We start from the raw sequence: 26,127 nt of genomic DNA, 5'->3' as shown, positions 1-26,127 counted from the left end.
GAGGCATGTCAGGCAAAGAGAGAGTGTAGACGCCTAGAAAGAAAATTGCTGCTGGATCCTCGTCACGCTGTAAAACATGCTTACAGGGTTGCAAAAAATGCAGCTAAAATCGCCATCCTCAAATCTAGAGCGAACTGAATTCGGTAAATCAAATTCAAACCCTCGTTTCCTGTGGCGCTTGTCAATCGCTATAGTGATGCAGATTGCAAGAGGAGGCTGGTTAATTCCTTCAGCACATTTTTTCAGTAAAAAATAAAAAAAATACATTTCTCAATATCCACCGCTATCTCTAAATCCACCTCTGTCACTTTCCCTGCTCGTCCATATAAAGGCGACATCTTTCTTCAATTAGCTTATACTGATTGTGATGAGATGACTAAACTCATTGAAGAAACCATCCTTGGATCCTGATGACCCGTCAAATTACCGCCCTATATCAAACTTATCAACATTCTCAAAGCTAATTTTAAGGTGCGTGTAATTGGAGAAGCAGTCCTAATTGACATCAATAAACCAAAAATAAATGTACAAAGAAAAATGACAACCTCACTTCCAACCCGGCGCTTAACCAACAACGGAAACAAAGAAATAATAAAAACTAGCATTGTAAATAGTGACAAAGAAGAATATGATGCTATCGATGAAGAAAAGGAGACCAAAGAAGATGACCAGTGAGATGACAATAAAGAAACCTGACACCTAATTTCCATCTAAATTCACTTTGACAAAGTCAATCTCCATCTAAATTCATTTTGACAGTCAATATTTCCCTATATAAACAGCAGTAAGCACTGATGATGATTCATTCGGAATCGAAATATGACCTTATTTGCAGCATGAATTCGGAAAATAAGTTTATTTTGAATTTTAATAAATTAAACGTTCACCAAAAACTTTAGTGAGAAAAATTGAAAAAACGAACTATAACGCCAAACATTCGGTAGAATTTATAAAATATTGTAAAAATTATGGTTTATTACCAACATATATGTATATATATATATATGTATATATCAAAGTCTCCAGTTCCTCAAAAAACGAATCAACAGATACCAGGAGGGCGATAAAGAACGGCGAGAATAATAGCCGACTCAGGACACACGAACGTTGTGAAAATACCAAAATCTAGCGCTGAATGTCGAAATGTCGCCCGGTATACAACAGAAATGCTATCACCACGTCGATCAGGCCTATGATAATGTGCCACAGAAAAACCAGGTGGGGTATCCAGCCTCACTGCATTGGGTGCGTCAGATGAGATCCAAGTCTCCGTGAGTGCCAGTATGTCAATGCCATTGTCGACAATGGTGTCATGAAGGAGAGCCGCTTTATTGACAGCCGAACGAGCATTCAGAAGACCCAGAATTGTTTTTGTAGAATTTTTATGAGATCCATCTACTGCAGACAACAAGTGCTTAAGCCTGATACAACCCTTCCGAGGTCTCCAGATTTTTCAAGAACAAAATTTTTCTAGCGGGTCTAGGGATAGGTCGCAAGATGGCTGCAGGTGCCAGTGAAAGCAGCTGCGCGGTTGTGTATGCAAATGTCATCTACAAATATGAAATGAAGGATATATATGCAATTGTGTTATTGACGTTAAGATACAATTGTTGTTTGATTGATGTTTATGCTGATTGTCGAAAGCTGTGACGAAGCTGCCATCGTCAGCTTGGCAGCTCCGTCACGGCTTTTGACAATCAGCACAAAACGTCAATCAAACAACAATTGTTGACAATCTCCTCGCTGCCATCATCAGCTTCAAGATCGTCGACAATTGTTGTTCGATTGAAAGTTGAAGAAACGATTGAAACAAAATAAATTTGTTCTAGATTGAATAATTTAGTTGTAACGGACCAGATGTGAATATGTACATAAGTTAACAGTGTTGATAGGTGAAAGCCCGCACTATGTACTGTACATGTGTTGATAATGTCGATAGGTGTTATATTTATAAAGAATTTTGTAACTGTTGACAGGCGAAGCTTGGTTAATTACAACTGAAAGCTGATTGGTTTAGGAAGGCGATTGTAGAACAAGTGCGTTACGTTCATTGATAAGAATTTATTAGGTCAATTTGCAGGGAGAAAACCACTATAAATTTCACCGATAGTCCGCTGTGTCGCCAGGACCAGTAACGCCATCTTCGAGAAAAAACTCATAAAACAACGACCTCTAACAACACAAATTATCGAAAAACAATAGACCTCCGCTAAAACACGCAATCGCGAGACAGCGCAATTATATATATATATATATTGTTGGAAATTTGCTTGTGTGTGTGGTGTCTGTCTCTTTCTTTATCTTTCTCAGGGAATTTTTTTTATGGTCCGACAATAATAATTTTTGTATATTTTTATCGTGAGTTCGACCATTCCTGTGGCACTGGGCTTTTTTCGAATTTAATGATTTTACTGAGAAATACACGAAGCGTAAAATATTCGATTAATCGACGGCAATAAATGAAAAGAATTAAACTAACTGAACTCTAGAATAATGTTAAAAATAATATGTCAATGAACGAACTAGAATACAGGAATTAGAACTTCTTGTTGGGGTCGGGCAAATTGGGTTATGTTTTTTGCCGTTCAATCGTACAACCTCGACGTGTGTGACAGATTGTGGAGTTGATACAACTCCAAAAGATAAATGAAATGAATGAAGAAAGATTACAAAAAATCGGAGCCTATGGGAATTCCAAGCTGTGTGCGAAACTATACCGATGAGTATAGAATCCAGCAAAGAACCCTAGGTCCACAAATAGCACAACAAAAGGATCTGCTTTCGCTGGATCCCAACAACGAGGCGGATTCGTTTTCACAGAACCCAAGGCCTGTTTTCACTGGGCCTGTCAGTCAGTCGGTTGGTTTTCGCATAACCTGGGCCTGTTTTCACTGGGCCGTCGAGTCTGGTCGGCTTTCGCACAACCAACACAAAGCAACAAAAGTGAGAGCAACACTGGATACAAATTCTCTGACTTTAGTATGCGTTTGAAACTATGCCAATGAGCATAGAATCTCGTACCAAATCCACTTTGAGAACTTGACGTTTCCGAAACTACGCCAATGAGCATATAATCACGAATTAAGTCTCTTAGATACCAGAATAGGCACCGATTACTCGAGCATGCCTAACCAGTCAACCAACGACTACCTATTAAAGGTAAATAAACCCTATATCCGATATATTAGATTTTGTTTTGGTTGTTTTTAAACATAAAAATTTCCCAAGGTGATATGTCAGTCAAATTAATCAAAAAAACTGCTAATTCAATTTTTAAAATAATTTGTAGTAACTTATGACGTCATTTACGTTGCAAAAACCTCATCCTAAAAAAAATCGTCTGGCCACCTATCGAGTGAATTAACTTCGCATCTAGCCACCTATCGAGTTAATTAATTTTTCTTTGAAGGACTTTGAAGTATTTTTAGTCAGTATTATTTCCTAATTCTGTCACTAACTTGGATTAAGACTTCAGAAGTGCAATTATTGATCAGCGATCATCGCGGTCATTCACGATGTTGCTTCCAGTCTGTGGTTTTTTAATAAATATTGGATTAAGACTGTCAAAAATGCAATTATTAATGACAATCTCAACATGCTGTGATTTTCATCATTATTTATTTATATATATATATATATATAGAATATGAAAACTACACCTTACCATTTTTGAATACGCTATTCACTCGAGATGAAAACTGCTTCAAAACAATGGTGTAAGTGAAAGAAACAAACAAAGGATATGTCTAAACTGAATAAGTGGACGAAAAATACAAACGCAGCACAATAAAAGCATTTGTAAATAAAGCACCTACCAGAACTAATTAGGATCATCAAAGTTCTTGTCAACAACAAGCCGAGAATATAATTTTCTACTACAGAAATTACATATCATCTGCATTTAAAACAAACGAATCTGTTCTGAAGAAAATTGTTTTAAAAAACGTGAAGCCTAGAAATACAGACGACCTTAGACAATCTTAGAATATATTATCAGAATGCAAAAACGGCATACTTGATAATGAAGAATAATTGTACGCCTCCCCAAAATTCCAACCTGAAAGAAATCACCATAAAGAGTTTAAATGCCCTCATATATTAGTGACAATGCACAAAAAAAAGAACCATTAGAACACCTGGAAACGATGCATTAAACGATTTCATCACGAGAGGTATTAGTTAATATTCTAGCTTAATATAACAGTAAAAAGAACAATACCCATCTAAGAATTGCTGAAGCGATTTTCATTGACCAATTAACATGCAGCAAAGAATAACAACATCGAAAAATTGATTTGAGGCATTTTCGACATTCAATTTACTTGGCCATTTTATCACATCAGTAAATTCGTTTGCTTTGAAAACGTGAAAATTTACAAAAAATTCAATATTTTTAAATTTTTTGTGTAAAATATCTTCTGATTTTGGACTATAACTTTTATTTGTTTTTTATTAATTAATTTTCGTTAATGAAAAAAAAATTCGGTAAGATATATATATAAATATATATATAAATATATATATATATATATATATATATATATCTTATATAATATATATATATATATATATATAGTATAATATATATGTAGTTTAAGAAATATGGTGCTCTACATAGGTACAAGTTTGGAAAAAATCATTCAAATATTGGTTTATATTATATATATATATATATATATATATATATATATATATATATATATATATATATATATATATATATATATATATATATCTTTGTCTCTACAATGGCCAAATACATAACACATCAATTCGAACACCGAAGATAGGGTAGGAGTACTAAAAAAGCTTTATTGTTCTATCTTGCTTAAAATAAATAAAAATCTTATAAAAAATGTAATTTTTTTGCTTCACTTTTCCTAAGTGAAGCTAATGCGTTTTTTAACAACTCTTTTTATTAAATGGTGATGAAAATTATCATTCGTTATTAAAATAAAAAAACACTATATGCATATTCAAAACACAAATTGTTAACTGGCAAAAAACAAGAAAATTTAATAGTTTAAATGCCAAATATATTTTTTTTTCAAAATATTGCTGTGAAAAGGTTCTATTAATGGTTATAACGATTTTATATGTAAATCTAATTTTGTTCGAAAATTTTATTCGGAGGTTTTTGCTCGAAGGGTTTATGTCCGAGTAATTATTTTTTAAGGTGTTTTCTTAACCCATTGAAGGGAAAGTGTAAAAATCATGTTATAATAATGTTATAACCGTGCTACCGAACGCACTAGATTCTAGCGTATTCTAGTATGTTCTAGTGACTGGAGCATTCTAGAGTATGCTTGAATCGGACCATCTAGAAGAATCTAGAAACGACGCTTGCGAAGCATATATAAGCGCACGTCGCAAGATTAGCGAATAGTGAAATTCGTGATTTTGTAAATTCGTGACTCTGTGATTTTGTGAATAGCGATTCGGTGAATTATTAAAAGCGATATTTGATTTGTTTGTTGACGTTGTCGTAGCGATTGATTTTGAACAATTTAAAAGTTAATTGTTGCGTTAATTTGAATTTGCTATAAATAAACGATTAGTTGATTTCTTCTGTAAATAAAGTTTAATAACTAATAACTGTTTGGAGTATTTTATTCAATCGAAGATTTGAACCCGTCGTAAATCGGTTACGACAGCGAGTATTATAACAATAATTTAAAATTTCAATCAATCAATTATTATCGTTTAGTGTCAAGAGACCCTATACGATTATTGAAATTTAAAATAATTTAAAATTTATGAATTAATTTTAGAAATGTACGTTGATTTTGTTAATTTATTTTTTTTAATTTATATTTTTTTGGAAGAATTTTTAAATTATTTTTATGTGAATAAAACGCATTAATCCAAAGCTTCAGATAAGGGAGGAAAATATAAAGCGTGATAATCAATCTAATTTGAATTATATCAACAGCACTATGAAGAGATCTGAAATGGATTTTGAAAACAAAATTGCGTCTAAAAGGTATTGTTTCAAATATTTATAAATTTATTTTGACTATATTTTATTAAGGTTATTATGTTTATTGTTGAATAGTTTTTTTATATTAGAATAATTTTATACTAAAGAAATTTTTTTGTGAGAATTTTTTATCAAATTCTCAATACGTTTTTAAGAGTGATTGTGGATGTTTAGTGGATAGTGTATCTTTAATTGCGGCAAGGTTTGGTAGGTCAGACTACGGCTTGGCATGAGTCTACTATCAACAAATTATCCAAATTATTGAAATTACCAAATTATTGAAATTATCAACTTGTTAAGTTAAGTTTACTGCAAATGACTAAATAGACTAAATTCTGCAAATTTGAAAATGTTAATTTAATTTTATAAAAATTAAAATTAAATTAAACTTTATTACTTAATTGAAGAATGTGATTTTCATTGTATAAAAAATTAACTTCGTTTCTTGATTTGAATAATTTTAAGCTACATTCAATCAATCAATCTTCGTTTTGCGTCCAGAGACCCCGAGGTAGGACTTCATTTTCTTTGCCATCAACTTTTGGCGCCAAATTAGACGATCAGTTGTATCCATTTTATTTAAATTTAGAGCTTTCATGTCTCGCTCGATTGTTTGCGACCAGGACTTCTTTGAACGGCCTTTGGGACGTGTGCCAGGTACTTCAACCTCTGCAAGAGAAGTTATGGCACTGTTTCTATTTCGTTTGACATGACCAAACCACCGCAGACGGTGTTGATGGCATTCGTCCTTTATATCATCTAAACCAGCACTACCCAAGATTTCGGTAGATTTGATGTGGTCCTTCAGACTAATTCGTTGCATCCATCGGAGCATTTTCATGTCGGTTCGTTGAAGTTGTTGTTCTCGTTTGGTTGTCATTGGCCATGCTTTTGCACCATATAACAACACCGGACGTATCACAGATTTATAAAGTCTTGATCGTAGTGGTAGTGGGATGTCACGCCGCATCAATATAGAGGCAAGGAGATGCCACTTATTCCAGGCTGCACGCATGCGTGCTCGAACGGCAGCCTCAGCTGTTCCAGTACAATCCAGAACATCCCCTAGATATCGAAACGATATGACTTTCTCTACCTTAATGGCTTCAAAAACATTGCTATTTCGAATTTGTTGTTGTGGATTGGTGCAAGCAGGACAAACAAAATTGGACACTTTGGATAAAGTACCAATTATTTTTGAACAACTTTTGTGACACCACTGGTTACACTGCTGACACTTGATTGAATTACCTACACCAGCTTTACAAACTGAACAGGGCCATCGTCCAGTAGCTGTGGATTGGATGGGTTCACCTGTGTTTATTGCTTTGGTTTTGCTGATGTTGACTTTGAACCATGATCGGCCAGTCTGGTGTTCCAATCTTCAAACTGTTAAAACGATATCATATACTATATACATATATATATTTAATTATGTTACAAATATATTACTCATAATTTTAAAATATCTTGTTAAATACGCACCATTAATGGATACAAAAAGTTTACTCCGATTTTAACAGTTTTTTAATTTTAATTATCATTCTGGTAACTATGAAACTACACGGCGTGGCCCTCTCCTGCAAACAGTCAACAACCGTTTTATGATGACAACATAAATAGTTTAATTATTTTTTATGCATTAAAACAGTTTTTTATGCACATAAAGAAAATATACAAAAATTGAAACAATTTCGCCGACTAGTTTAGGCTAACATTACAAAATATTTCCAGTTTTTGCTCCTCCTGTCAACTTTTGGCACTCCCCCGTATATATTATGTAGTTGTATATATTATGTGGTATAGTATATATAGTATTGCATATATATGTATTTATATAGACAAATTTTAATATATATGCCTCAGCATTGAGACCAGTACTTTCAGTACAGTACTTTGAGATATATGCCTCAACATTGAGACCAATACTAATGTCATCATTCCTGTTCCAATATCAATTGACAGAGCAGAAGTTTTGCTAAATGATGAATCAAGAATCGATGTTGATGAAACTGATAAAGACAATTCAGTTTCTAGAGGAGCATTTTCTCAGGCTGAATTAAACGACCTTGTTCGAGATTTGAATTTATCAAAAATTTCATCAGCGTTCTGGGATCACGTTTAAAGGCTAAGAATATACTAAGACCTATGGATATAATGGATATGGCATAATAATTACCTGCCCTATAATTTTTCTTATTTCCATGGAATTAAACGCATAAACATTAAACATTTTTTCGTATTAATTGACATTTTATTGATGTTTTTACAATCAAACTTCTTACTATCGTATTTTATTGTTAATTTTAGACAACTTTTTTAATTAAATGTTATTAAATTGACAAAAAAAGCAACTAGGACGATAATCGCTAAAAAAAACCGGTTAAAAATTGATTGTTTACTTTAACTTAAATTCTTTTTTCAACAAATATAGCGATTCTATGTAACATATTTGTTAGATTGATCTTGATGTTTTATATATATATATAAATATATATAATATCATAAATGGGAATTCGGGAGGAAATCGAGAATGACAAACAAAATTAAGAGAAGATATACGTTGTATATATATATATATATACATTGTATGTATATATATATATATATATACATTGTATGTATATATATATATATATTTATATATATATATACAATTTATATATATTAAGGTTAAAAGGTTCCTTCTCTCTTTTTGCGTTGGCTCAAGAGGTTCCAACGACAAACACACACAGCGTATATGAATACGCGTGCAAACCACGCATCATACACATTGCAAATGATAGGCGGGGATCTCATTGTATTCGAACCCAGTCATAGCAATAGCAAGACCAGGCGCTTTTAACCATTGAGCCATTACGCCGCCCCAACAAGTTATATATATATATATATATATATATATATATATATATATATATTTATATATATATATATATATATAAAACTAAAACCTGAAAAAACTTTATCATGTTTTAGAAATCGTGGATAAGAATTTATAAAATTTTTTCAAAAGTTGATTCTCTTGTATATTGTTCAAATATACCTGGATTGATTTGATTACTGAGTTGAGTGTTATGTATGATGCCACCGAATGGATAATTTTTATTGACTCTACCAAACAATGTCTCAAAGCAGTTCTTTTGCATAATGGAAATATTTATGCATCTGTGCCAATTGGATATTTTATTAAATTAAAAAAATCATATGAAAACATGGGATGCTTCTTCAAAACATCAAGAAGATGAGCATAAGTGGTTATCTCAAAATAATTGGAATTTTAATAGGTCAGCAAGGGGCTATATTAAATTTTTATGTTTAATTTCTCAGATCACTGGAAAAAAAATATTGCCATCACGAACAAATTTTTACCAGTTATAAAAAATTTTAAATTTCCTAAATTAGTTGAACCAAATAGAATACTCCTACCTCCTTTTCATATTAAACTTGGATTGATGAAGCAGTTTTTGAAAGCACTGGACAAAAAGTAAGTGTTTACCTTATATTTCTACCAAATTTCCAAAAATCAGTAATGAAAAACTGAAAGCTGGGATCTTCGATTGTCCAAATATCAGAATGCTCGTGAAAGATAACAAATTTATTAAAATAAAATACATATATGTTACATAGAATCGGTATATGATTTGGAATTGAATGCGTGGACCAGTTATAGAGCTGTAGTGCACGAATTTCTAGGAAACAAGAGACCAACAAATTGTTGATGAAATGCTTTTTGCATTCCAAAAATTAGGATGTCAAATGAGCGTTAAAATTCTTTTTTTATTTTCACATTTGGATTATTTTCTGGAAAGTCCAAACATTAGAGTGAATGGTTTCACCAAGACATTTAAACAATGGAAATCAGATATCAAGGACGATAGAATGTTAACATGATGGCGGACTATTTATTGTTGGATGCTGGAAAGTAAGAATTTGACGGCTAAAGAATGTGGGAGAAAATCGAGTAAAAGTTTTTGTCCTTTAGTTTTATGCTTTATATACCTAACGTTTTATTAATTTTTTGTAAAAATTTTATTTTATTTTATTTTAATTATTATTTTGAACAAATTATTTTGGAAATAATCGTGAAGATAGAATGTTAAAAATCAGTAAAAAATAAAAATGTTAAAATTGAATTTGTGAAAATTCTGACTGATAGAAATATTTGAAATCTGCGTGTTTGAATTATGCTAGAGCAATTAAAACATTTGAGACATCTAAAATTCGATGTTTGATGTATGTGGCCTAATCTCAAGAATATATATTCTGAGCCTCCACAATGTATTTTTTGTTTGTTTTATGTGAATACTTAACTTTAAGTATTTATTAGTATATATCTAGTTTTTACGTTCTAGTTGGACATACAAACAAGTTCATTTAAACTTCAAGTTAGAGGTGAGCGGGAATTGAAATATGTTCTCTCAATTTTGCTTGTCATTCTCGATTTCCTACCAAATTCCCATTTGTGACAACATTTTCGAATGTTCCCATTTTTCCAACTCATTTCCGCGTTTTCCCTCCCGTTTCGATTTTTTCCTATTTTGCAAAATTTTGAACACCAAAAACAAAATTTTTTTCAAAAAAGCATCTATCAAGATATTTAGTATCTAACAAAATAAAAATCCAAAACTTTTAAAAAGTATTAAAACGACAAATAATAAATTACAATTATAACAAAACAATTTTATACATGTTTATGAATATTTATACTATGTGAATTTCTAATGATATGCATATGTAAGTATGTGTATTTGTTTGTATATATTTTATATGAAATTTTTTTATTGCTCTATCTATTGCTCTCACGTGGTTATTTTTATGGTTAAGGCACACGCGCACGTAATTTGGGCATGTACATGTTGTTTTTCCCATTCCCGTCCATCATTCTAGAACAGTGAGTCTCTATTTCCTAAATTTTCCATTTCTACTTGACGTTTTTCAATCTTTTTAAATAACGCCGAATGCAAATTGAATTAAACAACCCTTCAATATCTCGCATGTTTTTATATATCCGTTTTACCAACACTTCTCGAACATCTCAGATATTTCACTATCAAAAGGTTCTAGCTCCTCGAACTGAGTTCGTAGCGACGCTAGCTCTCTGTCATGGTTTTAACAATGTTATTTTATTTTACATCTATTAAATGCAACTTTCTATACTTATAATTTTATTTTCATCGTTTCATACCATACATGTTTGACAGAGTTTGATTTACAGAATAAAAAAAATTATCTTAAGGTCTAAAGTTCGTTCCATAGATGAATTATCATGCAAATTGACAAAACAATTAGAAGAATGGGAATTAAGGCATAGCAAGCTGAATGAAAATTTCGAATCATTCAAAAAACGGTTGAATCAAAATTCTGAAATCCAACTGCAGGAAACTTTGAAACAACTTATGTCTGAAAAAGTTTGTTTTCTGAAAGTTATTTGCTTTAAGTCACTTGTTCTTGATGTGGTTATTATTATTTTTGTTGGTTCTCTTACGAGCAAAGAGATTCTACGGCCCTGCGTGTGGCAATTAGTCTGTGTGTTAAATTTTTCCGGAGAAGCCGATGCAGAAGTCAATTTCAGAGTCACATATCCATACTGTTGCAGCGTAGTTTTTTTTACGTAGTCGATTACATGCTAAGACTAATGATTTTTATTAAACATTGCTTTCGAAAAATTTAAACTTATCTTTGTTTCGCACCCATAAATCAAATCTATATATTTTATATGTTATTAAAACGCTCACCATTCGTTATATTTAATTGAGTTATATTGTTAACTCGGTTGTATTTAATCACTTTCTCTTGCGGAAAAAATTGAGGATATGAAACAACGAAATTTTTCTTGTTATTCATCTTTTATTCTTTTCGATCAAATCATACACATTATTATAATTTCTTTCAACCTCTTCCAGCAATTAACTCACCCACCAATTACTAATTTATATGTGCACAACTATTTATAATTCATCCACACACGATGCATGCAAAACAAATTCAACATTATTATATATATATATATAATTGAGTTATATTATAAAATTATTTGTCCTTTAATGTAAAATAAATGTAGAATATAGCATAAATTAAATGTATAGCTTAATGTAATATAATGTTATATAATAAAAAATGTAATATGCTTTTCAAATCAAAATGTCATGGAATAAAAATTCTGGAGTTATGGTTTCCTGCACATGCCGTCTATTTTTTGTGCGATGTGGGAGTTGGTGGTGTCCACGGCTCTGACAAGACAGTGTTTTTAAAACTAGACTTGACAAAGACATTGAGACCTCAAGACCAAAACATTCAAAGAACATGTCTCGACACATCCAACGACAAGACAAAAATTCAAGACAAAAACGAAACCATGACGTCAAAATTTAAAAAAAAATTTTTGAGAATTTTTAGATCTGAGCCGGATTTTACCTAAGTTTGAAAATATATATACACACTTATATATATATTTATTTATCTGCGTATGTATTGTATATATTGTTACAGACGCGAAACCGAGATAGGAACTAGTGGTTAGAAATTGCGTGAAGCGCTTGCGATTAAAACGGTTTTAAAAGTCACGATACACTTACTAGCAAAAGGCGTAAACAATTAAAACTATTGAAAGTCACGTGACACGGCGTATGTAATTATATAATAAGACCGACACGAAGAAAAGAAGAAAGAGAAAAAGTTTCACTCAGTCCTTTTATTGCAGAAATATTTTATGTGTGTTACTGCAAACAAATTAGGAAAAGTTTATCACGAAGAATTCATCACGCGGTCTGCGAGTGAATTACGATAAGATTAGAAGCGGATACTGAGGATTTACGGCCAAGAAACATCTGACGTGAAGAGCTTAATTATTGACGATTAGTTTTATCCCGTGATATATCTGTTGATTAATTAGTTATTGTGTTGTATTCTAACGATTTTAACGATTGAACAAACGAGTGATTGATCACAGCAATACACACAAGTGATTGCCAGCACTGTTTTCTTTCTGATAAAGTTCATCTAAAATAAGTCTGTTTAGGAGTCAAGAATCACGTGGAGAGAAATAATCATACCCTACAAGTTCAAGGGATCGGTTATAACAATATGCTGAATAATATGACGCGTGAATAATTACGATTGTCTCGCTTGGATCATCTGATAGATGTTATTCTTCATTATGTCGTAATTACTTTTAAATTACTATCAACAAACATTAACACTAAGCTCTATAAACAAGAAATTTGTTTTTTAAATTATGCTTAACATATTTATTGACAAAACTGCCCAGAGGGTAATAAAGAATCACTTAACCTGACTGAAAAAATTATAAATAAACAAATTTCAATAAAATGTACATAGACACGGAAAAATGAGTTCGAAATAGTTAACATTAATAATGACCATCATCCTTTCGAAATAATATTAAATAAAGTTAGATTAATTGTTAGTTATAATAATATTGATAGTTATAATAATATTGATAGTTATTTAATAGTTAAAAATTTGTTAAAATCAACAGAGAGCAGTTGATTTTTGAAAACAGCATATGAGGTTCAAGAGACGACATCTGCCTTGCCAGCAGATGTCGAATTCCAATGATTCGGTTGCAGAAGAAATATTTAGTTGAGTTGTCACTAAAATTGAAATCACGCAATTTACTTTGATGTCTCCGAGTTGATAAGTACAGTGATGTAGAGACGGGATAAATCTTGTAAAATACTTTCGATTTTGTTTATTTGGTATTTGTAATGTAAATTCTTCACAGATGAAGCATATTCAACCAGAGGATGTACGTATATGCAGAAGGCTTTGATAAGTATGTCTTTATCCTTTGAGGTAGATTACCCTTGCACGAGAGGAAGTTCTTGAGCAATAACGTTAATAAGAAAAGATCCTTACAGTGGTCCATGCGTGATAAATTATGATGACCAATCGAATATTGATGAGGAACTGTGTTAGATCTAGATCCATGCGTGATAAATCATGATGACCAATCGAATATTGATGAAGAACTGTGTTAGATATAGTCGAAGAAAGAAATGTGCAATGGGAACATTTGTCTGGAGAGAGCGGTAGCTGCCATTTTGCACTCCAAGCAATTATATCATTGATCACTTGTTGAAGTTTAATTGAGTTGGATGAACGACAGTACAATTTGATATCAGATAAAAGCAAAATCCTAACAGAATACCGTTTATGAAAATGAGGAATAGGGTGAGTCTCGGGACGCTACCCTGCAGCACACCACTAGTAACCGGCACAAGTGTTGACAATTTATCTTTAATCTTTTATCTTTTTTGAAGTCGTAGAAAAATATGTCACTGTTTTGACTGGTGTCCATCTCGTTCCGGGCAGTATAGCTGACTTCGAATGTGAGGCAGTTATGATCGCTAGAGGCTAACGGACAGGACATATTCAATTCTGTAAGTAGCCGGAATCATCGGATAGAACCAAGTCCAAAATGTTATCTCCTCGAGTCGGCCTGTCAACAAGCTGATGTTCGTGGAAAAGTTTAATAAATGTATTGTAAATAGAATTATTAGGTGCTGAGTAATTATCCCAGTTCATGTAACGAAGGTTTAAATCTACCATCAAGCAAACAACGTCACCTCCACAGAGTTCTTTTATACATCATGCACTATCGAAAGCATATTGTTTCACCGAAACGTCAAAACCACCACTACAATAGTAGGAGATAAAACGATAATTTTTACTTGAAGTAGGAACATCAATAGAGACAATCTCGATGTGAGAATACATACATAATACTGAAAAGACCGTAGGAAATGATAAAAGCCACGCTGCCACCACGTGCTCCACGATCTTTTCGAACAAAACCAGAAGGCAAAAACAAATTGTCAGAATCATTTGGCTTGAGCCACGTTTCAATAGCAGAAAATAATTCAGGATTAAAAGTTGACAAAAATAAACTAAGGTCATTTGTTTTCTTCTGGAGGCTACGAACGTTAGCCAGGGCGAAACAAAGGTGCCTATTTCTACTTAACTGAACGAAAGGGCTGATCATTTGCAGATTGATTGTTATTTTTTTTATTGAGATACGCTCTCTTTTGAGAAACGCTTGCTCTGCCTGCCTCTTGAAAAGATCTGGATTAACGTAGATATCATTTGTCGCTAGTAATGACCGGTGAATCCTCGATGATGCAATCAGGTCTTCAGCTGCTGATGAGTTGTTTAAAGTCACACACAATTTAGACTTTCCAATTCGATGTGCTCTTACAATCTGGGGTTTTACAGGAAGGTGGTTTTCACAAATTGACGAAACCATATCTTTGCCATTACCTCCTTGTACGAGTTCAAGCCCTGAAATGATGACATTCTTTGAGCGTTGCTCCTCATCTATTCGTTCTTCAGTTCAAAAAGCCCTTGTCATGGTTTCAAGCATGAAGCTGGCCCAGTGTGGACAAAGTAGCATGAAGCTGGCTCATTGAGTCTGTTACAGCTTTAGACATGCTGTTTACCGCACGCTCGAAACTGTTGCTTAAGGACTCAATTCTTAAAAAAGTTAATTCAAAGAGCTTATTCATTAAATTTTCAGAATCAGCAAGTAATTTACGTAAATTGTTGTTAGATTGATCAATAATTTTTGTTAAGTTATAGTCTAACTTATCTAGCAGCTTGTCCAGGTTGTTTTTGAAGAGCACAATAACTTTTTCAATACTTCCACTGGATTTTTCATAAACCTTTTGAAGACATTTATGGGAACTATAATTTGTTTTTTCCAGAATTTTTGTCATCATTGTCTCGAGATGCCATGACTAGTTTAAACTTAGTTCAAATTGTCCTAAAGAAACTGAAATTACAATTAATTACAAAAAAAGAGGAAATTCTAATGAATAAAGCGAAATTTAAATTACTATGATAGCTGCAAGATTTTAGTTAATATTTTCATTTTTTGGAAAAAAGAATGAAAAATTTATATTATTCGCAGGTTAATTACTACAAAATTATAATTTTTTTTCAAATCTTTTTGAAGACTGGCTTGATGAAACAGTTGGAATCTTTAAATCATATTAAACAACATTACAAAATGCAATGGACAAAGGCTCTTAAAATCATTGGAAAGTCTGTTTTTAATTGATCTTTTTTTATTTTTTATTTTTAAATAAAAAATTAGTTTGCGAATTCGATTTTTTCATTTTTAAAAGTGGCTTATTTTATATAGAATGTGCAACTAATTTCAAATTTTCGACCCGTTTATTTCGACACTTTTTTCAATTTGTCTTATCTAGATACAAGGAGCGTGATTTATATCAAGCTAGAAATAATTGCAAAAAACATGAAGATAGAGTAAAAAGTTTGAAGATCAAAATGGCTGTTGGGAAAGAAAAAGAAGCATTAGAAAATGAGAAATTAGAATTGATGGATGTAAAAAAACGCATAAATGGGTAATTAGATTAAGTATCATTTGTTTCATTTTTTAGGTGATTATAAAAAACTATGTTCGCAATCTTTTTTAAATATATCATTTTTAGTTAATATAATGTAATAATATATTAGTATATAAATGTAAATAATATATATATAATATATAAAATATATATAATAATATTTAGTATTTAATATAAAAAAGTGTGATATGTTATTATTTAATTAGGCAATAAAAAAATTTAACAACTTGATAATTTACATTTTTTCATCAATAATGTTTTTGTGACGTTTTAATTTAAACTTGCAAAAGTTGATTCTTCCAAAAAAAAAATTGGATTTGCATTTATAACAGAAGGATAGCGCTTGAAATTCCCGTTAACAAAATTGATGCAGACGAAGATAAAAATATTACATCAAATAACTTAGATTGTAACAGTCCCAGCAATAATCTGCGTGTGACTCGTCTAGCAAAAGAAAAAGATTTATTATTGCGGACAGGGATGTATACTGCTCACGATTCCGTCATTCTTAATCTTGACGACCAGATTAAACAATGTTTTGATGGTTGATGGTAAAAACCTTTCATTTATATATTCAATTGATTAATACAATTATTAATGTTTATGTTAACCATGATCTTTTATCATTCCTCTTTTGGGCGAGCTTTTCTTTCGAATGTTTTTCAAAAATTTGAACATTTGATTTTGCTAAGAAAAATTTAATTACTGCTAGTTTATTAATATTGACAAATAGAAGTTTTTTATTTGAAACCAAAAAATGAACATGTTTGTTTTATAGGTTGTCCAAAAATCAATGAAGAAATATCTTTAATGATTGAGCATGATAATATGCAACTTCCATCATTGCAGTTAGAACCATAACATTCACGTTACAATTTTTATAAATCAGAAGGGTTAAGAAATAATAAATCACGTCTTGTTTTTTTCGTCTTAAAAGTTTTATCGTTTTCAACGTGAGACACATGATAGTATTACGTAATATTATTGTATGCCTATCCGTTTGCTACGTAATTGGAGACACCTATTTATATTTGCTATTCTATTTAATAAGACTAAATTTAGCGAAAGATATCAAAGCGAAAATCGTTGAGAATGCTTAATTTTAGTTGTTAGAGTAGTGTAACATCTTTTGACAGACATTTTACTTTTGTGACGGTTTGTCAGTAAAAAATTTCCAGGTTTTTGTTTCTTGTTGTTTATGTACTTTTTTGATATAAAATTTTGCGACGGTTCAGAATACGCATAAAGCTTTCCGAATCACATGGCTAAGAGTCTTTGTTTTTTGAAATTTCATTACATAAAGCGCCTAATTTTTATAATAGTTTTGCCCAACAATCCTTATTGAGTGTGGAGCAAATTTTAAACATGTTTATATTTTTTCACCAACATGAAATTCAAAAGCATTTTGTTATTTACCAAATTTTAAGGCAATTAAGTGGGTAGTTTTTCAAATTTAATTTTCCTAAGAAATTCTAAGATAATGAATGAGAATTTTCATTTTCCGCCAATAAAAACCATCTATTTTGGAAGGCTGAGCTAACTCAAATTATAAATAAGATTGTTGTAAAAAACTATATTTACAAAATTTCAAGTCGATCACCGCCTTAAAATCTATCAAAAATCTTTCATCTTACAAACCGACCCTTTTGAACCTATACACTGCATCAATTAATTATACAGCCAATGAGGCCGGTACAAAAGCTCTGAAAGCAGCCGATTTTAAAAACAGCAAATATAAAGAATTGAACAATGACACTAAAACGTTTCTCCCCTTATGCACGGACTTTTTTATCCCATTCATCAGTTTCTGTCTCCTATCCATTGCGTCTGTCTCCTTGAGACTAAGTGCCTTCAAGTCCTCCTGTGTGGTGTGCGTTCAGGACTTTTTTGGGCGACCTCTTGGGGGGTGCCAGGCACCTGTTGGCTCAATAACAGAAATTATTGTATCGTTTTCGCTTTGCTTCACATGGCCATACCATCGTAGGCGATGACGACGACATGCATCCTCAACGTTCAGTCCCGACGGTTCAGGATCTCGGTTGTATGGATATGGTTCCTTAGGTCAACATGCTGCATCTAACGAATCATCTTCAAGTCAGTTTGGTGAAGCTGCTGTTCGAGTTTTGTTGTAATCGGCCACGTCTCTGCACCATACATTAGAACAGAACATATAGCTGTGTTGTATAGTTCTGAGCGCAGCGGTAGAGGAATGCTACGCCGCATCAGTACGGAGGCAAGAAGGTGCCATCTGCCCCACGCCGCACGTATGCGTTCACGAACGGCGGCATCAGCTGTTCCAGTACAATCCAGCATATCTCCCAATTACTGAAATAATGTAACAGTTTCGATCCCGGTAATCGTATCATTATCTGGGCTTCGTTGTCGCGGGTTGATGCAGGCGAGGCATACATAATCAGTCACTTTCCTCAGTGAGCCGGTAATTTTTGAGCATCGTCTGTAACACCACTGCTGGCATCGTAGGCATTTGATCGAGTTGCTCCCAACTCCAGCCCCACACACCGAACATGACCACAGGCTCAGCAGTATCACCGGTGATCATAGTTTTTGTTTTGCACCTTTAGCCCGTGTTCGACAAGCTGGGTATTTCAGAACTCAAACTTTCTGGCTGCGTCTTACCTTTAGCCCGTGTTAGCCCATCGTTGTCTTCTTTCTTCTGGTACAGTTGGTTCGCGGCATCTTATTCCGTATTATTCGATGCAATCCTAGAAAGTCTCCCTGCCCAGGACTTTCCCCTATCCATCACCTGGTGGACGCGCCTCATAGCCAGTGCACCCCAGTATGAAGAACAGAATTGCCGGAGAATAGAATAATATTAAAAAAAAATTTTAATAGTAAAAAACTGTCTAACTGGAAAGGCACCAGCCTACTTGAAAGAGATGTTAAACTCAGTTTCGAATGTTTCTGAAACAAATAGACAAAACACGGGGATCTTTTTTGTCCTTTGTTTAACACATCTCATTTTGGTGCAAGAAAATTTCCTGTAGCAGAAATCAAGACTCATTGACGGTTGACCTAAAAATAGTTACTTTTATATTTAAAAAAAAAATTTTTTAACAGATTTTGTCTGTCAGAGTTTGGATTTTTAAAGAAATAGAAAACAAGCTAAATTGGCCATGCAACATCTTTTTTTCGGAGAGTGTACGCTCTTTAAGCGTAACTTGATATAAACCACTATATCTAGCATCAAATTTAGTGATACTGCTTAAATTCATTTTTACCATTGGAGAAAATGAAAGTCAAATTTTTATTTGCTTTTTTATTTGCACACTATTAAAAAGCATTGTGTTTTAGTATTATGAATACAAGTATAGAATAAAATCAATTAAAAAGTGTGTTGGCAGATTTTAAATGTTATTTAAAGTAGCTTGAATTTTTTATTATTTAGCAATATTTGAAAAATGTTGTGATGCAAGAATAAAAGATTAATTAAAAGTCGAGATCAAAAAATTTCAATTCAAAAAGTCAGCTAAAAATAAAATTTTTTGAAGGCGTTGATGTTAGCAATTATTATTAATCTTCGACAGGCTTGTATATACATTAAAAAATTTTGATTCATAGAAGTATTAAGTTAAAAATTTTTAATTTGAAATAATTTTTTGAAATATGTAAAGTAGAGTTTTAATTAAAAGTTACAAATATAAGCTGCAACAAAAGGGCTCAAACATGTAAATGTTTTATTTTTAAATAAAACTTTTTGTTAGCTTGCAGTAAATTAAAATTACACTAGTGTTTAAAAAGTCAACCAATATACGAATAAACTACTGTTTTAAAGTAATTCAAGTAAAATTTTGTTAATGAAAAAATCTACAACTAAAAATATATTAAAAAATATATGTGAAAAATATTTTTTATTTGGAAATAGCCAACGATATTTTACTAAAATTTTCACCACACATTTTTACCAAGATTGCTCGGTTTAGAATGGATTTCTCATATAGTCAAAGTTTTCTAACTGTTGAAAACAAGCCGTCCGGCATTTGCGTACGGTTGAACTTGAGCTCCTGACCAAACAAATTTTTTATCTATAGGAACTCCTTGACAGGGTTGTCCAGGATAGGGAATAAACCCATTAACATTGATGTTAGAACGGTATGCACACGGCATCTATGATGTTATTTATGATGATATATATGATGATATTAAATACTTTAAAATAAAATAAAAAAGCTTACAATTGGTTTTGACTCTGCTTGAGTAGGCGAATATCCACTCACATCCATGGGAATAACTGTAGGAGAGGGTTTCACCATCATTGGATTAGTTTGATGTTGTTCATTTGAACATGGTTGTCCGCAACAGTAGCATGGCACTCCACAGCAATTACAACCCGCAAAATCGTCAACTGGCTGTTGTTTAACAACAGGAGTTTGACACGAATTACAGGCACAACATGTGTTTCCGCAGCACATAACTTTGCAGCACTTACATGAACTTGGTGGTGATGAAACTATTGGCTCAGGAGCCACCTGTTTTTCAATAAAAAAACAAAAATTAATGTGAAGAGTTGTTATCAAAAATTGACAATTATTTACAATGTATTTATTATTATTACTTGTTCTCTCGCCACTCCTGACACTTCATCATCGTCCTCGTCTACTTCATCATCGTTTTCGCTGTCGTATATATTGCAACATGTGCAACAGCCGCGAACTTGATGCTCTATTTCTTCTTCAACTTCGACTGGTTTATTGCATCTTAAGTTTAATGATAATAAATAAATATATATATATATCGTTATAAATAACATAGAATAACAATGATAATAAACAAATATATATATAAATGAATAACATAGATATAACTCCGGTCGACGACGAGTTGGTTTTATCCCAATTAAAAATTGCAACACGAAATAACTTTTAAACTATCGTTTTATTTATTTACATATCAACAATCAATGTTAATCAGTTAATTAACGTTAGATAATGTTAATCAATGTTAGATAAAAATTAGCGTTCACAAACTATCGCTCTCCGAATCACAATTCACTAAACGTATATCGGAAGGAAATACAATAAAAACACAACGCAGAGTCAAATGTGCTTTCGGCACTAACAATTAATATCCTGCACGCTTCTCGAACGTACTAGATAGTTCGCTGTCAGAAGGTTCCTGTTCTTTCTCGAACTTGATGCTCGTAGCGACACTAGCGGCCCTATCGAATATATTTGTGACAGTTATAACACTCTTTCAGTTCTGTTGCTCACTAACAGAGTTCGTTGCAATGTCTGCATAGAATGGAGTCACTCTGTTTAAATGAACAATTTTCATTCTCGCTCGCGACTTCCGATGTTAAATTCGGTAGACGATGTCATGTAATCTTATAAGGTTCTTCCCGATCTTTTTGTAGTTTTGAAAACCGTCCTCTTTTCGATGTAGGTTATACAGCCATATCAAATTTTTGGCGTTAAATCCAGCAGTACTTCCTTTTTGATGGTATAAAGTCTTGGTTGCTTCGCTTTCTTTTTCAACTTCAGGCGTGTGTATTGGTAGATGCTGTTTAACCGTTGACGGAGGTTGTCCACATAATTTGTTATTAATTGTGCGTGAAGCCTTGGGTGGTACGCCATATTTCATATCAGCTTTTAGTACTTTCACAATGGATATTTGATAAAGTATCCCCAGTGGTTGTGTGAATGGCACTTCTATATGCCAAGGCGAATAGTGGTATTGTCTATCCCAATTTTTTAGTCTGACCAAATGTTCAATAATTGTTTGGTTGAAATGTTCCACCATCCCATCTAACTGATGGCAAAGAGGAGTTGCTCTTGTTTTCTTATTAACCCCAAGATATTTTCCTGATGAGTCACCGTGCATTTCTTTGAAACTTTCAGTGATTTTATTGCTAGGTACCACAATCTGCATACGATGTTTCAATTCATCATCTGTTGATTCCCATTTACATTTAAGCAACCCATCTATAAATGTAAAGAGTCCCACTGAGCCCAAGTAGCTTTTCAACGACAAACCAACTCAAATATGTCTTGCCATTCAAGTCGCTGCAACGACATATTGTAAGTCTTCATCTGCAGACTGTGCGCTAGCCAGTTTATCCGGTGCCCATCCTGTCATCTGCCGTTATCGTAACTTTTCGTACATGTTCTATTTGTACTTCCTCTTCCAGTATTTGCAACCTAGTAAACAAGGTCGACAAAAAAGAGCGTCAGCCTTGTTGTGGGAGGTTCCTCTACGATGCATAAATTCAGTCGTACATTTGTTATCGTTCCAACCATCGTGCCACTTCATTCAGTTCATCCTGTTACGTTAGCAGTCTTTTTGGATCTTCGAAATTGAACAACTACTTTAACGCTGCATGATTTGTTCGAAGAAAAAACTTTTATTCGTACAGGTACTTGTGAAGATGTTTTGTTGCCATGACTATCAATAACAACTCTTTTCTGGTTACGCAGAAGTTACGTTCAGGCTTTATAAGACTTCCGCTATAATAGGCCAAAACGTTTTCTTCTCCGTCAACTTGTTGTGACAAAATCGCTCCTTGCGTTCGTATCTAGTACAAATAGTTTACCTCGGATTAGATATGCTATCATCACCTAATTCTCTTAATATAGTTGTCGTGCAATTTTTGCAAAAATCCTTTACGAAACATCGGAAGGGGGTAGCTTACAAAATATAAGGGGGTAACAAAAATATAAGTCAAAGCAACAAATAAAGGTATTTGTTTAAATGTGAATATACAAAACAATTCAAAGTAAGTACAATAAAATCCTTTGTGAGCTGTGCATTCACGCATTTCAACAAAGACTACAACAAGATAGCAATATATTTAAAAACAACAATGACCACGACATAACCATATGTTACAAAAATCATATGTCAAAAATCATAAAATAGACAAAATCGTCCTCAAACAAATCATAAAAAAATGTTACACCAATAAATGATACTAATAAAATGAAACTCCGGATACACTAAATAAACTGCATTGTTTAAAGAAACTATATAAACCAAACATACACTGAAGATGATTTATAAAAAAAATCGAAATAAGGCCTTAACTGCATGATGAATTCAGATAACAATTTCTTTAAATATTCATGATGAACTTGGATAATTCTATTTTCATCATTGAAAAGGTAAACTTTAAATTGATTAACGCCAAAAATTCTATAGAGTTCATACAAAACTGTATATATTGATGCAATATTTGACCGAATATCCTTATATCCTTTTTGGTAGATTTTATCATATATATATATATATATATATGTGTATATATATACAGTGTTTTTTTTAATAGATGCCATTACTCAGTGGCGGATCTAGACAACACTTTTGGCTGACGATTTCATATTTGATTAAATCTACCGAATATCTTCATATTGTTTTTGGTAGATTTTATCAAATATATATTTATTTAACTATATATACAGTGACGGTGACTTGTAGGGCCTTCGAGCTCGAGCTCATCTTGAGCCCTCTCAATATTTGAAAATAAATATTGAAAAAAATGTTTTTGTCTGTTCAAAATATCGCTAAACGCTCCCATAACGATGATGGTTCGAATTTTCAATGTCTTTTTTCAGAAGATTTTCAGAAGATAGTCCTGAATCACAGCAATGGCTTGAACAAACATCATATCAATGGACTTCAAAAGATATTCAAAATGAATTGTTGGAAATAATGTCGCATAGCGTTCTCAGATCTGTTATAAGTGATATTCATTAGAAAAAGTATTATGCATACTTTTAGACGAAACTTGTGATATTGCAATTAAAGAACAAGTCAGCATTCGCTTAAGAGTTGTTGATAATGAATTTATTTCCGAAGAATATTTTTTAGGATTTTATAATACGGACGCCACAGATGCTGGTACATTGCTCCAAATAATAATAATAAATATCATTTATAAAGCGCCAATACAAGCGATTGAGGCGCAAGTGACACTTTCAACATCTTGAAAGCGTCCCTGGAGCCACACGACACAGACAGGAACACGCCTGCACGCGAACCACCTCTTACGCGTGGGTTCTCCGACAGACGACCGAACATCGACACTACGTTGGAACATGATGAACGACGGCGGCAACCCACGCCCGATACCAATTTTGAAGGATGTTTACTAAGGTTCTATTTTGATATCAAAAATTGCCGAGGACAATGACGGAAATCTAACGTTTCTGGAATTCATAATGGAGTACAGGTCAAAGTCATAGAAATATCGCCGACTGCAATATTTGTCCTTTGCAACAACCACAATATTAGTTTGGCATTTCAAGATGCAATTTCTATGATGTTAGAGTGCAGAGATGCAATCCATTTTGTAAAAGAATTTGTAGCGCTTATCAAAGAATCTCCTATACGATTAGCTTATTTTTCCTTTTTTCAAAAAAGTAATGCTAATCATTGCGCCTATTATGTCCAACAAGGTGGACTATGCGTATATGTAGCATCAAGAGCGCTTTAAACATGACTTCTTTGCTAAACTTTTTTGAAAATCAAAGTTCTGTCAGAAATGAATATGGCACTAAATGTGCTGGTTTTCTCACATCATTTCATAATTATTTTGTGTTGTGCTGTTAGGTTCTCGTATACGATAGGTTGGAAACTAAGTCGAAAGCTTTGCAGTGTCCAACACTGTCTGTCAAAAGTACACAAACTCGTAGAAAGTCTAATGCTATCGCTTCAACAGAACCGATCCAATGAAATCTTTTCGTCTTTTTGGTTAAATACCGCTAATGATGCAAAAATATTAAATATTGAACATCCAAGTTTGCCCAAATTGTCCGAAGCGTTTTACCAATGGTAACGAAAACGTTCATGTATTTGACACTTAGCAATTATTCAAAAAAAGTATTTAGAGATTGTAGATGCCGCTATCTCTTCACTTAACGCTAGATTCAATTCTGATAGTTTCAAAAAACTTGCCGATTTGGAATCAAAAATTTTACATGCAGCAACAATTGACAGCAGTCACTTAAATTAAATTGCTGAATTATATCCAGAGGTGTCATTTCAACATTTTTCGCGATATTTGTAAGCAACGAAATTTACCTCAGTCACAGACATCGTCAACGTTTTAAAGATACAAACGGACACGGTTTGAATGAAAGAACTTTCTTGACTTAGAATATTTCTTACAATTCCTGTGACAACATGAAGCTCAGCTTCCATCCTTCGGCGTTTAAAAACTTATTTACGCTGAACATTCACTCAGCTAAGATTAAACCATTTGGCCATATTATATTGTTATGAATAACGCGCCCACAATCTTTCAATTGAGGACTTTTACAAAGAATTTACTTTTCAGAATGATTTGCGCAGAAAATCGTTTGCAACATGACTTTAATTTTTAACTAGATTTTTTAATGTTCGGGATATTTAAAAATAGAATTTTACTATTTACATTATATTGTTTAAACTTTTGACTTTTAAAATTGATTAAAAATTAAAAAGAAGTTTAAATTACAGTTTGAATAAAAATAATAAAAATAAAAATTTCGGTTATTTTTAAGCCTCCCAGTAATTTGAACTATTCGCCGCCTCTATATATATATATATATATATATATATATATATATATATATATATATATATATATATATACATACATATATACAGTGTTTTTTAAATTTGTGCCGGTACTCAGTGGCAGATCTAGACAACATTTTGGATGACGACCATAGAAATATTTTAAAGTATTACAACTCTTGAAGTGTGCAAAGTTCTTTTATTCTGCTTTGTCCTGTCCGTTTATTATATCTTTGTTTTGTATGATTA

General features: G+C 32.5%; 2 protein-coding genes across 2 annotated transcripts; one reads left to right on the top strand and one right to left on the bottom strand.

The window, feature by feature from the left end:
- Positions 1 to 14,745: 14,745 nt before the first annotated feature.
- HELRODRAFT_176157 (hypothetical protein) lies at positions 14,746 to 15,408 on the top strand (the record flags this gene model as incomplete). Its single annotated transcript, XM_009023478.1, has 2 exons — positions 14,746 to 14,945; positions 15,129 to 15,408. 2 exons carry the CDS (start codon positions 14,746 to 14,748, stop codon positions 15,406 to 15,408), a joined length of 480 nt encoding a protein of 159 aa, XP_009021726.1.
- Positions 15,409 to 19,630: 4,222 nt separating this feature from the next.
- On the bottom strand, positions 19,631 to 25,521 carry HELRODRAFT_192639 (hypothetical protein; the record flags this gene model as incomplete). Its single annotated transcript, XM_009023477.1, has 8 exons — positions 19,631 to 20,304; positions 20,343 to 20,493; positions 20,562 to 20,855; positions 20,942 to 21,069; positions 21,446 to 21,544; positions 23,791 to 23,923; positions 24,295 to 24,477; positions 25,402 to 25,521. The coding sequence occupies 8 exons, from the start codon at positions 25,519 to 25,521 to the stop codon at positions 20,288 to 20,290; spliced, it is 1,125 nt and encodes a 374-aa protein (XP_009021725.1). The 3' UTR covers positions 19,631 to 20,287.
- Between the last annotated feature and the right edge of the window lie 606 nt (positions 25,522 to 26,127).

The sequence above is a fragment of the Helobdella robusta genome, assembly GCF_000326865.2.
Source record: "Helobdella robusta unplaced genomic scaffold HELROscaffold_36, whole genome shotgun sequence".
Classification (NCBI taxonomy): domain Eukaryota; kingdom Metazoa; phylum Annelida; class Clitellata; order Rhynchobdellida; family Glossiphoniidae; genus Helobdella; species Helobdella robusta.
This window is presented reverse-complemented; position numbering and strand designations above follow the sequence as displayed.